The sequence below is a fragment of the Vipera ursinii genome, assembly GCF_947247035.1.
Source record: "Vipera ursinii genome assembly, chromosome: 11".
Taxonomy (NCBI): Eukaryota; Metazoa; Chordata; class Lepidosauria; order Squamata; family Viperidae; genus Vipera; species Vipera ursinii.
Genome location: NC_139524.1, coordinates 7,588,556 through 7,606,721, shown reverse-complemented (window position 1 = coordinate 7,606,721; position 18,166 = coordinate 7,588,556). Strand labels below are relative to the sequence as shown.

General features: G+C 40.8%; 1 protein-coding gene across 1 annotated transcript; it reads left to right on the top strand.

The window, feature by feature from the left end:
• The first annotated feature begins 7,149 nt into the window (after positions 1-7,149).
• On the top strand, positions 7,150-16,375 carry MTFMT (mitochondrial methionyl-tRNA formyltransferase). The gene is made up of 9 exons (XM_083371457.1): positions 7,150-7,350; positions 8,928-9,140; positions 11,016-11,138; positions 11,945-12,047; positions 12,614-12,689; positions 13,025-13,116; positions 14,211-14,292; positions 15,281-15,363; positions 15,802-16,375. The coding sequence occupies exons 1-9, from the start codon at positions 7,178-7,180 to the stop codon at positions 15,988-15,990; spliced, it is 1,134 nt and encodes a 377-aa protein (XP_083227583.1). The 5' UTR covers positions 7,150-7,177; the 3' UTR covers positions 15,991-16,375.
• The last annotated feature ends 1,791 nt before the right edge of the window (positions 16,376-18,166 follow it).

Below are 18,166 nucleotides of genomic sequence, written 5' to 3'. Positions count from 1 at the left end.
GCATAGGTTCTCCTGTTGAGCAGGAGGCTGGGCTAGAAGACCTCCAAGGTCCCTTCTAGCCCTATTCTATTCTATTCTATTCTATTCTATTCTATTCTATTCTATTCTATTCTATTCTATTCTATTCTATTCTATTCTATTCTATTCTTTCATAATTCTATTCCATTCCATTCCATTCCATTCCATTCCATTCCATTCCATTCTATTCTATTCTATTCTATTCTATTCTATTCTATTCTATTCTATTCTATTCTATTCTATTCTATTCTATTCTATTCTATTCTATTCTTTCATAATTCTATTCTATTCTATTCTATTCTATTCTATTCTATTCTATTCTATTCTATTCTATTCTATTCTATTCTATTCTATTCTATTCTATTCCATTCCATTCCATTCCATTCCTTTTCAGGCAGACATAAACACTCAAGCTATTACAGAAAGGATAGTGCAAGAATCCACCAGCAAAAGTTTCATCTGGGCTCAAGGAATGGGACATCCACAAAAGCATCAGAAAAGTCGAAACAGTGGTGATGGCAGGGCTATCAAAGCCCTGTCCCTTTTGTAAAGTGTGTCCCATATAAAGTCTAGGTGGGGTTTCAATCATCCAGCCAGAGCCTCCATCTTAACTTTTTAATGGCTTGGCTATGCAACCCTGATTGTTAGCAGCTTATCATGACATGTGGGCAAATCCAACAAACTGTGGTTCACTTGACCTTTTCTTTGGGTTTGTATGCACAGTTCATGGATTTTTTGAAGATTGGCCAATCCCTGGCAGCTCAGCCCTTATTAGCTGGCAAATCTGTGCCCTCAGAATAACATAGATGGAAGGGACCTTGGAGGTCTTCTAGCCCAACCTGCTAATCAAGCAGGAGATCCTATATCATTTCAGACAAGTGGTTGTCCAATCTCTTCTTAAAAACCTCCAATGTTGGAACACCCACAATTTCTGAACCCAGGCTGTTCCACTGGTTAATTGTCCTTGGTGTTAGGAAATTTCTCCTTAGTTCTAGGTTGCTTCTCTCTTTGTTCAGTTTCCATCCATTGTTTCTTGTCTTACTTTCTGATGCTTTGGAACACAACTAGACATACCCAATTCCAGCAACCGTTCCTTATATGTTTTAGCCTCCAGTCCCCTGACCATCTTTGTTGCTCTTCCCTGCACTCTTTCTAGAGTCTCAACATCTTTTGTACATTGTGGTGACCAAAACTGGATGAAATATTCCAAATGTGGGCTTACCAAGGCATTATAAAATGCTATTAACACTTCTCTCAGCTACTGATCAGCGGGCAGTTTCCTGCATGCCTTGACCACATGGTATCCTGAAAAACTCTGAAATAGAATCTTAATTGGTTTTTAAATTAGAATCAGAAGATTTTGGAGAGAGAAGGGATGAGGAGGTGGCTGACCTGAACATGAGGCTAAAAAAATTCCGTATACATGCAGAGTCAAGATTGGCAGCAGCTTGGGATTGAATATTTAACCAGTGAAAATTCTCAGGACTGTCTTTATGCTCTGGGTGCAAAAAAACCTTTCTATGGGTCCTTTTCACAGCAGCAGTTTCTGAATATAACTCTGAGCCTTCCTCTCTTAATGGCAATGCAGGGGCAGGTCCATGGGTATTGGAATCCAGCAACAACTGGCAAGATTGAAGTCCTATGCCCATGATTTGTAAAATTGCCTTTTTTGAGAGACACACACACAGAGAGAGTAACGTTTTAAAGTCTTGTAGAACTTTCACCCAGTTAATTAACTTCCCTGGCTAGAGGATACCTTGAATTTAGCCCATACCCAAAGCAACCGAAGGATGGCTTAGCAAAAGCAGTGTGCCAACCATCTATCTGTGTTGAAATATCTACCTGCCGAATTAGAAAATGGGTAACAGAAAAGGAGGAGGAAAAGGAGGACAAGAAGGAGGGGGAGGGGGAGGGGAAGGAGGGGGAGATGGAGAAATGCAGAGAAGGAGATAGACAAGGAAGGAGGGTGGAGAAGGAGGGTGTTTGAAGTTGCTTTCTGGCGATTGCTTTAGGAGCAATTCTTTCCGCAGCTGGCAGTTTTCTGCTCTGAGTGAGAATTCTGCCTGGGATGCCTTTCAAGGACACTCCCCCCCCCCTGCCCTGCGCCCCTCAGCTTTTCTGTCTGGGCATGAAGCCATAGGTCCTCTCTGTCAATGACCTCTGTAAACTCTTTCTTGCTACATTCCTCTCCTTTACCTTCTTTGCAACCCAAAGTTCAGATTGCATGACTAAAAGAATGACCCTTGGACGAAAACCAGAATCAAAAGAGGTACGGTACATGATGTTCTCTCTATTTCCCGCCCCCCTCTTTTTCTGTAAGTATAGCTCTAATTCATGCATTACTTCATTGCATTTTTATAGCACTGTCATCTGCAAGGATGATGTTCAGAGTACATTTTACCCTGAATATCCGCCCCACTGGTCTCCCTCCGCAGCCCATAAGTTCATATCCGGTGTAACACAACACAATCAGGCAAAGAGCTGAAGAGACAGTATACATTTTGCTGAGTGGCAGTATACAACATGATTTCTCTTAATTTTGGTGGTTTCCCCCCCCCCCCTGGCTGAGCATGTAAGGCAGACCCCACGCTTGGCTTACTTCTGATTCAATATGTTGCACAGACCTGAAAAACCAAACATCAAGCAAGGTTGGCTGTATGAATGCACCCAAAAGTTATTAGTCTTGATTTATCCTGCCTCCCTGTGTTTCCCTGAGGGGCACGCTTCATTTCCGTACACAATCTGACTCTGCTCTGCAGCTTCTTCCTGATAGAACTTATGTTCTCAATGTATTTCCTTCCTTAATAGGCTTTTTGAATGGAGCAGAAACATGAAAGAAAGAAAGAAAGAAAGAAAGAAAGAACTCAACAGAAGCAGGAGATCAACCACAAATAAGTGGAAGGCAGTGATTTATCCATTTCCCCCTTGAACAATCTGAAGATGGTGAACTGTGCTTATCCAGGTGCTTACCTGGTCTTTCAGGCACTTAGTTGATGCTTATTAGTATGCCTTGTACCTATTTCTCCTCTAAGGAGCATGTACTGAAGCACACCAATGCATGTGCAAGCAAACACAGGCATATGCCCTAGGGATTAATCTGAATTTGAACGGAGACAGATTCCACCAAAGTTACAAAGTCACAGACCCAATGGAAGGGCAGGAAACCAAAGTATTTCCAAGCATGAGCAGTGAACACAAAAGCTCTTATCAGCACTTTTCACACATCTGGCTCAAATGTTACACTTCCCTCTCCCCTCTCTTTTGAAATCCCCATAAACTTTCTTAGCTTCCTTTTGCTCTACTTGTCCAAACCTTAAGAAGAAACTTACCAAAACATGCGTAGCTTGGCCCAGATGAATGGAAGGCAGCAAGATGTGATCCTCAGCGTTGGAAGACTGTGTCCCTGTGCAGCATTCAGAACATCTGGCAGGTTGGGAGAGCCGTCGCATTCACATCTTCAGATGCCGTAACTAATATGATGCCGTCATTCGTTTCCCTCCCTTGCAGCTAAGAGAACTTGTAATCCAGGAAAAAGGCATTTTCAAAGTCTTTACACCCGTCCACACCCACGCAACCTCTCGCCAAAGGTGAGTGAACTTTTTCCCCAATCAGAGCTTCTTGGCTGCTTGTCAAAAGGGAGACTCGTGATTCTGTCTTGGTCCAGAAAATGCCACACACAGAAAAGGCCATTCCTCTTCTGAAAGTTTTTCTTTAATTAACACAAATGCCATTATTTCCAATGACATTTTCCCAGGTTCACAAAATGAAAGCATACCACCAGTCAATAGCTAGACACATAATCTCCCCAATGAGACTTAGTTCCATTTCTCTTTTAAGATGCTCCAGAACAAGACACTAGATTTTATTTGACAAAAATCATCTCCATTTCTTTAGAGACATGCTCTCTCTTTCTGTCATCTTTCTATTTCCAGCTTTGGCTCTCTCTAGCTGTCACTCAATCCATCCAGTATTTTCCATGGGTGTATGGGTATGTTTGTGTGTCAAACTAATCTGTTTGATGAAAGCAGCACTGTGCCATCACAACACAATCCCGACTCTTTTTGTACATGCCACCATGTCCCAGCATGTCCAAAGAATGGAATCGCTTTCATCATTTTATTTAAAGATGAGTCACCTTGGTGAGATGGGCAGGATAGAAATTTAGTAATAAATAAAATAAGAAATAAAGCAATAATCATGCATCTATCTATTGTAGGTCTCTATTCCTAACCAAAATGATGCCAAAATCCTGAAAAGTTCGTTGTGAAATCACAGTGCAAGCTTCATTAGTTTGTACTTGCATCATAAGTGCATAAGGGATAGTTTGCATCATGATGAAGGGATGATATTTCATCATTTGTCTGTTTTCCAATGAAGTTTTCAGAGTGTGTCCCTCACTCAAAAGCCAAAAATGGATTTTAGCCTTCAAAAATCTATAATTTTTGCATTGCAGCTGCCATCTTAACTTTTTAGACCACTAGCTGCTGGAACTTCGGGCAAGGAGTATGAGTAATTTCATGCCAGCTTCAAGAATGGTGCAGCGTATTTCATTCAGTGGGATAGATCTGAAGAGAAGCAGAAGAGGACCAAGAGGCCTTTTTTAAAGGCTTTCCTTTAAAAAAAAAAGGAAGCTGGGCAAAAGAATTTCCCTGCTATGCTTTTCATGACTTGATAGGACGAGGCCACTGTGCAAAACAACCCTCAAAGATTATATTCTTTTGCTGAATATTATATATTCTTATTTCTGACTCAAACTGCCAATGGGGTAATCATGACATCAGCATAGAGATACATTTATTTATTTATTTTATTTATTTTTGGGACTTATATGCCACCTTATCTCCCGAAGGACTCAGGGTGGCTAACAACAATAAAACACAATAATACAAATGTTAAAAAAGATTAAACTAACGTGCCCCAATGATAAAATGATAAAATATTAAAAATATTCTATTTAAAAATCCCTATCGTCAGTCCAGGTCAGCCTGATGGAAGAGAAGTGTTTTGAGGTCGTGACGAAAGGACCGGAGATCTGGGGCCATCCGGAGCTCAAGGGGAAGTTGGTTCCACAGGGCTGGCACTCCCACAGAGAAGGCCCTACCCCTGGGGGTCGCCAGCCGACATTGTCTAGCCAACGGCACCCTGAGCAGGCCCTCCCTGTGTGAGCACACCGGGCGATGGGAGGTCGTTCCTGGCAGCAGACGGTCCTGCAAATATCCCGGGCCTAAGCCATGTAGGGCTTTATAGGTAAGAACCATCACCTTAAATCTCACCCGGAGGACAACCGGTAACCAATGTAGCTCACGCAGGAGGGGTGTAATATGGGAGTATCGGGATGCTCCCATCACAACCCGTGCGGCTGTATTCTGCACCAGCTGGAGCCTCTGGGTGGTCTTCAAGGGCAGCCCCATGTAGAGAGCATTGCAGTAATCTATACGGGAGGTAACGAGTGCATGAGTGACCGTACATAGAGCATCTCGGTCCAGATAGGGGCGCAACTGGTGCACCAGGCGAACCTGGGCAAATGCCCCCCTGGCCACAACTCCTATGATCTTCAAAAGTGAGTCGTGTATCCAGGAGGACGCCTAAGTTGCGTGCCCTATTATAATATTTTCCCCTGATGAGCTACATTCTCAGCTCATTTTATCTCCTTCGAGAATACAGGCAGGAGGTTATATTCATTTAGATTCATTTCTCCTATTTTTTTTCTCAGATCAGCAATCAGAACCTGCTACAAATTCTGCCCTGCATTTCATTATTGCTTGACTAAGCAGCAGGAATCATGCCAAGAATATCTTTGGAGCTTTTATTTCTGTCCACTTTTGCCCTTGAGATGCCTCAGAAGTGCAATCTGAATTTAGTATATTTACTTTGGTTTATCAGTCCTTGAAACTGTTCTTTTTTCAGGGTCTTTAACCTAGGGTTCTTGGTTACAGAGTAACTAGGCTTGTAATCATATATGCCTCACATTCAGTAGCCTTTATGTCTGAGGATGCAAGTCTAGGATTGCACTTCGGGTCACATCTTTTCACATTAAAAGTTATCTTTTTAAAAAAGAGAAATCTACATTAATTCATTTTTTTTTCTTTTATTAGTTTATAACCTAAGAGACATTGGATTTCTATAATGGAGATAAGCAAGAGTTTTGAACTATAGTTTTATAATGCACTCCTAGGTTACAAGGTAATTTAAAACAATGTCAAAAAGCAGGACAGGATTTTTTTTTAATGCTTTAAATTACATATAGTTCCCAAAGACCTGCAGCCTGATCATTTTGTTTTAGAAAATAATGTAAAAAAGCAGAGATAATAGAATCTTAAAGTTTGCAGTTATTACTCTGGTTCTCAATTCCTTATCTGCACGAAACTTAAAAGCAGGAGTCCGTTTAAAACAGACCTACAATTTAAATGCAGGTACACCAAAATTAAACACAGGATAGATAAACATAATATCTACCCCTCTTCAAGATTCACCATAATCATCACTGCAATCTATCTAAATCAAAGTGATTTCTTTTTAAACTGGAGGGGGGGGGTGGAAAATCAAACCCTTTGTTGATGGAAGAAAATCCAAATGCTGCAAACTATTCCTGCAAATTGTTAAGCTTTTAGGAAGAAACAGCAGATATCATCCCTCTCCCAGCAAGCATTCTCTGTTGAATTTCTGCTTGTAATGCAATGCAACAGTTAGATACAGCTTTCTCCCTGTTGCAAAGAGGCATTAATACTCTAGCTGGGTTCCCATCATCGTGCTAAACGATAGCAAGTCTTCCGTTTGCAGGCTAAACCCCTTTCCTGCTAACCCTGGTTAGTTTATTTGTGGCTCATTGTATTTATTGGGTGAACGGTAGCAACTGGTGCATAATCTTTGTGGGAATCGAGAAAAGTCACTGGATCAAGCGAGTTGTCTGAACGTGGCTGCTTTGACGCGCAACTGGACAGCCTTCCTTAGCAAGGCTCCAGAGGTCGCCATGGATACGGCGAGCCCCCGGTTGCTATGGCTACCCGACAAGCCCTGGGCTCGAGCAATCCCAGAAGCCCTCGCGGCGAGCACGCCTTGGACTACTACGCTCAGGGATGGAACGTCGGCAGGCTCAAACTCTTCTACGTCATCAGGGCGCGACGTCGAGCCGATCGCGGAAGCGGCTGCCGGGGCGGCGATGAGCGCGCGGTTCCTGCGAGCCTGGCGGGGCGGGTGGGGCCGGGGGCGCGGGAGGGGCCACGCGACCCCCGCGGGGGAGGCCCCGAGGCGCGAGAAGCCCCCCTGGCGAGTCCTCTTCTTTGGCACCGACCACTTCTCCGCAGAGATCCTCCGAGCGCTCCAGGCCGCCCGGTGGGTCTTTCGGGTGGAGCAGCCCAAGGGGCGGGGGGGGGGCGGCGAGGGAATGAGAAATGGGGAGGGGGAGTTGAGGGTCACTTCAATCTCGGGGTTCCCCCCCCCCACACACACCCCTTTGCAGCTGTCAGAGCTGTGGACTTCAACTCCCAGAATTCCCCAGCCAGACATGCTGGCTGGGGAATTCTGGGAATTGAAGTCCACACAGCCCAAAGGTGCTTTTCCAAAAGGCAACTGGAATTTCTTGTTCTTTTTTTTCCCCCTTGAAAACGTCCAGGAAGACTTTGAAGTAGTTTCTTGGATGAGAAGCGAAACGTTTTCCAAGAAAAAAGAAAGAAAAGCAAGAAAATCCAGCTGCCTTTTGGAAAAGCACCTTTGGGACAACCGTCGCCTGGATGCTTGAGATTCTCCATAGACAAGAAGTCCACACAACCTCTGACAGTTGCTGAGGATGAGAAACAGTGCTGCAAGCCGTTGAGTTGGTTCAACGGCATAGGAGTGCCATGACCTTGCTTGGCTTAATACACCAAAAAAAATCTCCCCCGCCCCCTTTGTTCTTAAACGAGTTTATGAATGGAGAGCAAATGAGAGGAATCGATGGGAAGGTCCAGGCATGGGGTGCCATATCTGCAACAGGCAGCAGTCCCTGACCAACCAGCTCCTATTAGCCCAGCGGGGTTGAAGTCAGCCAACACATGACTTGAGGCTGAGATGGGAGGAAAACAATATCAAAATCACTTAGGCTTTTTTTGCTACTCTTGATTTGGGAGGTGAGCTTGACCGAAAGGAGATGTTAACTTTGGGAGTTCCAGGTGAAAGGTGACTGCACATGGACTCTCGATGTAAATTTTTGACAGGGTTCAACACCTATTGATAAACCACTTTATTGGTTGGATTTTTGAGTTGGTGTTTCTTTCAGTTAGGCAGGTAAGCCTTATAAAACATAGCGTTTTCCTGAGTGAATCCATCGATCAAGTTGTGATTTATTCAGGAAATTGGTTAAGCACACAAGGTAGTGATGGATGATTGCATAAGAAAAGCTTTTCTTGGCTGTATCTGAATCTAAGCCGCTGACTTAGACCTGACAGAGCTGATTATCTATAAATCCTACTGTTGGCTGATTTAATTGGCCTGGGCTAGAAGGTTTTCTTTTGTTCAACAGCCTTGACTCTCTTCAGTTGAAGATGTTTGGTCCAGAACTTAAAATCGTGCTGGAAATTTGAGCTGGAAACCCTCATGTACCTGAAGAGCAAAGGCAATATGAAAGGGACAGAATTACAGGGGACTGACTCATAGGAGAGCATAGACAGAAAAAGAACTGAAATTAATTCTGGGGAATACTTTCTTTAAATATAGAAATGCCATTAAGACCTAGGTCTGGGTAATGGACCATTTAAGGTTCCCCAAATTTCCAAGTGAATACATAAAGGTTCCTAGGATAAGCACTTTATTGTGATAAAATGAAGCTTCCTGTCTTTCTTTCTTTGGGAATCTAAGTATTAAAATAGTACACTTAACATTTAAGTCTTTTTAAAGGATGTCCATGTCTTGTTTTTGATCCCCTGCAAGGGCAGAGTGCCAAGACCAGACCACCTGGTGGATCACCTGGAGGTAGTGACTCTGCCACCCAGTCACTCAAAGGTACTGCCTGTGAAGACGTATGCAGAGCAGTTTCATCTCCCTGTCCACATCTGGCCTGATGTAGGTGCATGTGAGAATTTTGACGTTGGTGTGGTGGCATCCTTTGGACGTCTGCTTAGTGAGGACCTCATCCTAAAGTTCCCCTAGTAAGAATTATCACAAACACCCCCCCACCTATTCATTTTCTTAGTGTATTTCTCACGCAACTATTTCTTACTTTTACATTAAAGGAAAGGCTGCCTTCTATAATGTTTGATTATATACAGGGGCGGAAGGGCCAAGTTCCTTATAACAATTCTCATTCACCTGAGTGAACCACGCCTGTGCTTACAATCTTATTTCAGCTTTCCTTTGCTTTGTACACCTGCAAAGGTTGTGATTGCTAGGATTGGTTGCAAAGTTACTTTTTCATCACCTTCATAACTGTGAATATTCTCTAAACAAGGTAAAGGTAAAGGTTCCCCTGCACATGCGTGCTAGTCGTTTCCGACTCTAGGGGCCGGTGCTCATCTCCGTTTCAAAGCCAAAGAGCCAGCGCTTGTCCGAGGACGTCTCCGTGGTCATTTGGCCGGCATGACTAGACGCTAAAGGCGCACAAAACGCTGTTACCTTCCCACCATAGTGGTCCCTATTTTTCTACTTGCATTTTTACGTGCTTTCGAACTGCTAGGTTGGCAGAAGCTGGGACGAGTAACAGGCGCTCACTCTGTTACGCGGCACTCAGGATTTGACCCGCCAAACTGCCGACCATCTGATCGACAAGCTCAGCGTCCTAACCCACTGAGCCACAAAGCATTGGCTAAATTAGGACTATCTGTAATTTATTGCAGTTTACCACAAGGTCAAGAAATACATGCTAGTGCATGCTGCAAAATTGCTCTGTTTTGTTTGTCTAGCGTATGGCATATCATACATGGATAAGCAACATAGATTAACATTTTACCTAGATTAGTAAAACATAGTAAAATATAAATGTTAAAAAGATCTCTGTTCAAATACCAATGTCCAGGCCATCTAACCACTGAAGCTCAGCATTGTTTATATTTAAAAAAATCAGATACTGGACCGGTATGTGTCCTCAACTTACAGCCAGTCACAATGTGAGCTACAGTTGGATGTGGGACCCCCACAGTAACACTGAGGGAAGGATACCATGCCCCATTTATACAGAGAGTCCTGATAAACGCTTTGTGAGGTGTGAATCCTATTCAGGATTGTCCATTGCTGATGTAGTTCAAGGCCTGGCTCCTTTGACATTTTGCTCAGTTTGACCTCTTGCAGCAATATGAATAGCTAAGTCAAGATGTCATGATTAAGCAAAGCTTATGTGATGCCTGAATTAAAATTCCTTGCCTGTTGCTGTCCATAGAAACTGAAATCTTAGATCAAGGTTCTTGACTTATAATTTGGGCATTGTTTGGGAGCAGTAATCTCCAAATTCTGGTGTGAAATACATTTATCTTTTGCATGCAGTTCATAAAAAATAAACTAGACATTGCAACATTCTAGCATAATACTATATGTCACTGCAGTCACACAGATTTCAGAACAAGATTTAAAAATGATAAAAATGAGGTAATTGATTGGTTATAGCAAGATGCCCAAAGCAGTGTTGGCTGTGAATTAAAAGGAGTTGGTCAGAGATATATTATAAAGTAATAAATTATAACTTACAGAATTATAATTCAAAAACCTGGTTGGCTGCACTTTGGAGAAGGCAAAGAATTGCATTGTAGGTTTTCTTGATTTGTAGAATCGCGTAGCTTTTTTACATTGTCTTTTTTTGTGCTTTAGTTATATTGAGCATTGAGATATCAGTAAAATAAACACTGTCAAAAATTACTCCTCATTTCTACATTGCATTAATATATTGTGCTTATTACATTGCTGAATTTTTAACTTATTGTTTTATCATAAAAACCTCTGGAAGTCACTTCGAAATCCAGCGGCATAACAATACAATAAATGAAAATGTTACCGGATTGCGAGTCTTGTTCTAATTTCCCAATATTTTGACACAGTGGCATGCTGAATGTCCACCCCAGCTACCTTCCGCGGTGGCGTGGCCCTGCACCCATTGTCCATACCATACTTCATGGAGATACAGTAACCGGGGTCACAGTTATGCAGATCAGACCTAAGAGGTACGTTGGCTGTTTCATTCAGCATCCAGTGCAAAACACCTGGCTGTGAGAATTATTAAGCATGGAACAGCCCACACTTCTGAAGTTGTGTGTGCTCCATTACTGGAGATTTTCAAGAAAAGATGGGACAGCCTTTTGCCCAAAATGGTTTGAAGATTTCTGCACAAGGCATGAGATTGGTCTAGAAGACCTCCAAGGTCCCTTCCAATGCTATGATTCTAAGATTCAAAGCTCATTACTAAAATCCTCTTTTTAACAATTGTATCAATGCAGCAGTTCGGTTCTCTGTCCAGTCTCTCCACTACCTCTTACTAGGTTTTTAAATCCCATGTAGAATCTGACAAAAAGTATATGTCAACGCTGCTGACATCGGATGTTTTTGCATTGACAACAGGTGGAAATGTAGCCATCTTTTCTCTTTCGCTTTTAGAGTTAGATGATGCTGGGAGGGGGGGGATGTGAATGAGAGTCCAGCTAGACATAACAACACTAAACTTAGAGTGAGAATCAAGGTTACTGAGCCCAGAGCTGATAAAGAATTGACAGGCTGGAGAGCTGGAGAGGAAGCCCGTGTTTCAAGCTAATTGGAGAATGTGATTTATGACTGTTAATTGGAGGAGGAGAATTGTGCTTTGATACTATGTGCCCTGGGGAGGGGAATTCAGTTTTTGACTTCGATTATGTACAGCCAATTTTATGCTATTTGAATAAAAGATCCTTTAAGGTAAACGATGCCTCAAAGTTCTTTTGAAGAGTTTCATCTGTCGGAACCGTGACAGCATATCTGCAATATGTTTTATTTCCAGGTTTGATGTGGGTCCAATTATAAAACAAGAAGAATTTGCTGTTCCACCCCGTTGCTCAGCAAAAGAACTGGAGCCATTGTTATCCAAAGAAGGTGCAAGCATGGTAAATGAATACCTTTCTTTAATCACACTTAGCCCGGTGAAGACACTTGTGGGAGATACAAATAAATGCCAAAAAAATGTATTATCAGTTGGAAAGCACCTTTTCTAGGCCCATAGTAATTTTCAACAGTCATTAAGCAAGCGGTCTTAAGTCAAGGATTATCTGCAATTAAATCTGAATCTCTCCCTGAGAACTTAAAGAAGTTGGAATGCATAGACTGGTGTTTTTCAAACTTGACAACTTTAGTGTGTATGGATTGCAGCTCCTAGAATTGCCTAGCCAGGATTGGTGTACACCATTCTGATAGATTTATAAACGCCTTGCTATAATACAACTGTAATACAACCTGGATAGTTTCTGAAGCTATTTCACTGGTTATAGCCACCTAAAATACAAAAGTCCATAAGTTCGATTTCCAGCAGAGGGTTTGAACCTCGTAGAATAAGATCTGGCTACCTAAATCTGACAATTCCTAATAAAGATGAAACTAGTCATGGCAATCCCTGTTGATTAGAAGGAGAATCTGTTCTTCATTATACACATTCTGGACTTTTTTTTTCTCTCAGCTGATTGCCGTTTTGCAAAACTTACCTGAAAGTTTAACCAAGAAGAAAGAACAACCCAAAGAAGGAGTAACAAATGGTATTTATTGCAAGTTTCATGTGTGGTGTAGGTATTAATTAGCTATGATATGAGCCATTGCTAAGTAAACCGTCGTAATACTTTTCCCATGATTCCCCTGCCGTCCTTCCTATTAAACTGTAATTAAGTTGAAAACTTGGCAGCCAAGGGTTAATTTTTGAGAGTACCAGGGAAGCCGAATGCCCCTTAATTTGAAGAGGGAAAAAGAGGGAACATCTATTAGTCAACAGAAAAGAATCGCTTCTAAATGTTACTGGGACCCTGGAAAAGAAGATTTAAAATGTGTAAAGATGCAGGGCCAAAAGAGGTTGCTTTTCTTTTATTTTCCTCTAAAGCTCCTAAAGTCACTGTTGCAATGAGCTGCATTCAGTGGGAAGAACAAACTGCTGAGCAGATACTAAGGAAGCACCGTGCCTTAGGAGCCATGGTAAGGTCAGCCTCTCAGAGAAGAGATTGCTTATCAATAATAATAATAATAATAATAATAATAATAATAATAATAATAATAATAATAATAATAATAATAAAAATACAAATAAAAAGTTGGGAGGGACCTTGGAGGTCATCTAGTCCAACCCCCTGCTTAGGCAGGAAACCCTATACATTTCAGACAAATGGCTGTCCAGTCTCTTTTTAAAAAACTTCCACTGTTGGAGCATTCACAGCTTCTGGAGGCAGGTTGTTCCACTGGATAATTGTCCTCACTGTCAGAAAGTTTCTCCTTAGTTCTAGGTTGCTTCTCTCCATGACTAGTTTCCATCCGTTGCTTCTTGTCCTGCCTTTCAGGCGCTTTGGAGAATAGCTTGCCTCCCTCTTCTTTGGGGCAGCCCCTGAGATATTGGAGCACTGCTATCATGTCATGTGATATATTTAAATTCAGAAGTAGCTTTTTATAAAAAAAATAATCATATTTTCAGCCCTTGAGTTGGTGGTGGGAACAGAATTATATATTCTGGAATTACAGTGTAATTTTTTTAAATAGGCAAATATTGCAGGAATTTTTTTTAATTTGATGGATTTAATTTTAATGTGATGAATAAAATGAAGTATGCATCAATATAGGCCCTACGAATGAGTAAGAAGAGCTTGAGTTCCTCTTACTGAATTCTGAGTTCCTTCTCAGAATTTAACTTGGCAAAGACAAAACGCAAATTCTTTTGGTTCTGCTGTGGCTCCTTTCCAATTAAAATGCAGTTGAAATACAGTATCTGGTAGATTAGCTTCCTACTTAAACCAAGTTCATTTCAGCGTGTAAAACGTTCACCTTTGTCTTTCCTTGGGATTGGAAGGAAAAACTGGCCTGGTTCTTCTAGCCAGGAATGCTGGCTGAGGAATTCTGGGAATTGAAGTTGACAAGTCATAAAAGGGCCAGGTTTGAAGACCCCTCTTCTAGTCAGTTAACTGTGACATAAGTGGAAATTAGATTCTCTTCTGGCATGTGTTCTAAGTGAACGAAAATAATTTAACTGAAATGTCTGTGACCTGCAACTATATAACTTACACCGTGCTGTATGTTTTTAGATGCCTCTAAAGACGCTATGGATGGGTTCCAGTGTAAAGCTGTTGGACTTTGAAGAAGTGGAAATGCTACCAGATTTTACTGGTACTTATGAGAAACCCTTAGCACTCTAATCAAGAGTATCTTAATAGTGGCAGTGTCTAAATAACAATAGATGGTCTGTGAAACAAAACTGAACTCTTTTTTACTTCTTCTGTTGCAAATCCTCTTTTTTTCTTGTTGGAATCAGACTGCTTAAGTGTATTCTTATTTCTAGGAACATTGATCTGTAGAAAAATGTGGCATGAAAAGAATTGCTCTCTGTTTGATACCTACAAAGAAAAGTGAGGAATATTCTCTTGGTTGCCCTCTGTGATGATGTATAGGAAATTGAGAACATAGAATAGAATTAGAATTAGAATTAGAATTAGAATTAGAATTAGAATTAGGAATAGGAATACGAATTAGAATAGAATAGAATAGAATAGAATAGAATTCAGAGTAGAGTAGAATAGAATAGAATAGAATAGAATAGAATAGAATTCAGAGTAGAATAGAATAGAATAGAATAGAATTCAGAGTAGAGTAGAATAGAATAGAATAGAATAGAGAAAAGAATATAGAATAGAATACAATTTAGAATAGAATACAATTCAGAATAGAGTATAATATAGAAAATAGAACAGAACAGAATATAGAATATAATATAATTCAGAATAGAGTAGAGTAGAATAGAATATAGAAAAGAATATAGAATAGAATTCAGAATAGAGTAGAAAAGAATATAGAAAAGTAAATAGAATAGAATAGAATAGAATAGAATAGAATAGAATAGAATAGAATAGAATAGAATAGAATAGAATTCTTTATTGGCTAAGTGTGGTTGGACGCACAAGGAATTTGTTTTCGGTACATAAGCTCTGAGAGTACACACAAGTAACAGTGGTAATCATATGTTCGATCTTTTGTTTTATTTAAGCTAATCAGCCTTCCCCTATAAGAGTTAAACCAAATATAATTTTCGTAACACTTTGGAACTTGTATTTTACTGTTGCAGAGGCAAGAATGCCCTGACTGTTTATATGTTCTACAGATAAAATTGTAGCTGAGAAAGAGGCGATTCCAGGGTTGGTGTTGTACCACAAACAATTAAAGATCCTGGTGATACGGTGCAAGGTAAGTTTTTGTGTGGAGGTGTGATATTCTTACTCCTTTTCAAGGCAGAAAGGCTCTCAAAATGTGTGCCCTTTCAGTTTCATTGGAGAGATGGAGGAAAGAGAATGCCAGTCAAATGCAGCCTGTGTTGTATTTCTTTGGTTGCACCGTCCCTTCTCACAACTGACAGCAACTAACTGTTAGTACTGAAATCTTATCACCTTAGTCCCCTAGTTCTCCTCTGAAGAGTGTCCATAGGTTTTCTAAGTTGCCCTTTACAAATCAAAAAGGTTTTTTTTAAAAAAAAAAAATTGGAATCTTAACAATGCCAGGATGCTGGATCCCATATTAGATTTCAACTAAGCTGCTTGCAACGGAATCACTCCTGATGGGTTTGCAGATTTTGCTCAGCTTTTTGTGGGTATGTGTGCATTCTCTCCCCCTCTTTTCGCTTTCTAGGAAGGCTGGGTTGGAGTCAAAACTATTATACATAAAAAGAAATTGACAGCAACCGACTTCTACAATGGCTACTTACATTCTTGGCCACAGAACAATTCTCAAACAGCTCTCAAGAATTGCCGGTTTCAAACACTCAAGCCGACCCAGGTGAAAAAGAAGTTGAAAGGTTCACTGAAATATGCAGAATAATTCTGAAACAATTTTCAGTAATATGTGAAAGTACCAACTCTGTGTGAAGAGGCAAGTTGGAAACGTCTCATCCTTGTGTGAAATTTGTCCTAGAACTGACTGACAGAAAACAGCGATGGAAGAAAATAAATAATGGCAAAGACAATGCTATGCAGACGATATTGTGGAGTGGATAACACAAAGGACTAGTAACCTGAACAGTGTGTTTATTCTTTCTATTTAAAGCTTCAAAACACTCTAAGCCTTGCAAGTCTTGATTTTTCAGGAACTGTACTTTCCACTTCTGGATCCATCTTTTTCCAGCTTAAAATACAGTTGAGCAGGATTCACTAACTTAAGGACACTTGTTGTATTATTGGAAAAATAAATGATTTTTGTACATGTTTGCGTTGGTGTGCCACACAAATCGTTGCCATGGCTGATATTTGAGAATGCTGACTTGTGTAATATAATGTAGAAATCTGTTCCTAATGCTCTTCAGAATCCAGAATCTTCAAGATGAGAATCAAAGAACTCCTGGTAAGTAAAGTTACCGGTAATTGAAGAAAAGCTAAGAGTTGTAGTCAGTGGGGATAGACAAGAGTAGGCACACACAGCTGTACACAGAAGTGTTATTCATTCCTCACCAAAATCTCCTTTCGCAGCTTTTTCCTGCCCTATCTAATGGGCTGCCCTTAGTGGCAACAATTTTTGCAAGGGACAGAATTGTTATTATGTTGTTTTTCACTTGCACCCACAGTCCCTGTTGCAATGAAACCACTACCACCCATCTAGTGATAAATATTTAAATATTTACAGTTCCAGTATAAATTCTTACAGTGTGCAGGAATCTTTATCCCCTACAGGTTAAGAATTTAGCAGAACAAAGCTTTATCCGTCAACAAGTTTGCATATATTCCTTTATTTTGCATATTCTTTCTCCCATCCTTTCTGCTAACATTCTATAACATTTCATCGTTTACAGAAATACAGGCCCGAAATTATATAAATAGATTAATAATGCTTTGGCCTTTTTTTTTAGGAATAGGCCAGCAATATTTTTAAGTATCATATTCTAAAACTGGTGCTGTTTCAGATCAGCAAATTTTAACCCAGAAGGCCTGGGCTGAAGTAGAGGGAGCCATCCCTATTGACAGATACGTAGACAGGTGAAAGCATTTGCAAAACATTGAAAAAAATAAAGCAGGTAAATTTATCGTCTTTAATTTTATTGCTGAATTCAAGAATTTCAGGCAGTAAGTCATTAATGCTGCACCTTTCAACTTGTTAAGCCAAAGCCAAAGAAATAGCGTTGTGGTTTAACGTAATTGTAAACCCAACCAATGATGGTTTATTCAATGTAAAACAAGTTTAGCATGCCATTGAGGAGAACCCAGCCCTGGAGGTGCTTTGATTCTCCAGAAATCATGGCTTTTAATAGCCCAAATGCAAATGACTCGATTTTATACAGGTATTATTAGCTACCAGCTGCCTATTTCTTTTTTTAAAGAAAATGTATAATTTGAATGCCTCCAGTCTGGTACAGCTGATCCTCGACACAACGGTGGCCAGAATTTCTACTTTATTTTATTTTATTTATTTTATTTTATTTTAATTCCATTTATATCCCGCCCTTCTCCGAAGACTCAGGGCGGCTTACAAGCTTAGCAGTAGCTTCTAAGTAAAGCAGCTGTTAAGTGTATACCTCCGATTTTATGACTTTTTTGCCATGCTTGTTCGGCGAATCACTGCAGTGGCTTAATGAATCACGTGATCAATAAGTGCATCCAGCTTTCCCCTGCCCCCCCCCCTTGATTTTGTTGTTGGAAGCCAGCTGGCATGGTCGCAAATGGCGATCGTGGTTCCCGGGTGCTACAACCATTGCAAATACATGCCGGTTGCCAAGCGCTTGAATTTTGCTCACACGACTGTGAGGATGCTGCTACAGTCATAAGTGCAAGGACTTGTGAGGCCCGTTGTAACTTTGAACGGCCGCTAAATGAATGGTTGTAAGTTAAAGACTCCCCACATCTTCCTGGTATGAGGGGACAACTTCCATGCTACTTGGGAATTAATACGATGGAAGTCAACACATTTGGATGGTGCCAGAAGGAAAACCTAATCTGATTCATCATTGGCTCTTTGAAGATGCTTCTTGCATGTCTCTGAAGGCCAATGAAATCCCTTCAAGGACACG

Bases quoted from the DNA above. Each gene is read 5' to 3' on its own strand.
- MTFMT (XM_083371457.1), top strand. From the start codon at position 7,178: ATGAGCGCGCGGTTCCTGCGAGCCTGGCGGGGCGGGTGGGGCCGGGGG. The intron at 12,690-13,024 runs GTATTTATTGCA...TTTCCTCTAAAG, and splicing joins CAAAGAAGGAGTAACAAATG to CTCCTAAAGTCACTGTTGCA. The intron at 14,293-15,280 runs GTACTTATGAGA...TATGTTCTACAG, and splicing joins AATGCTACCAGATTTTACTG to ATAAAATTGTAGCTGAGAAA.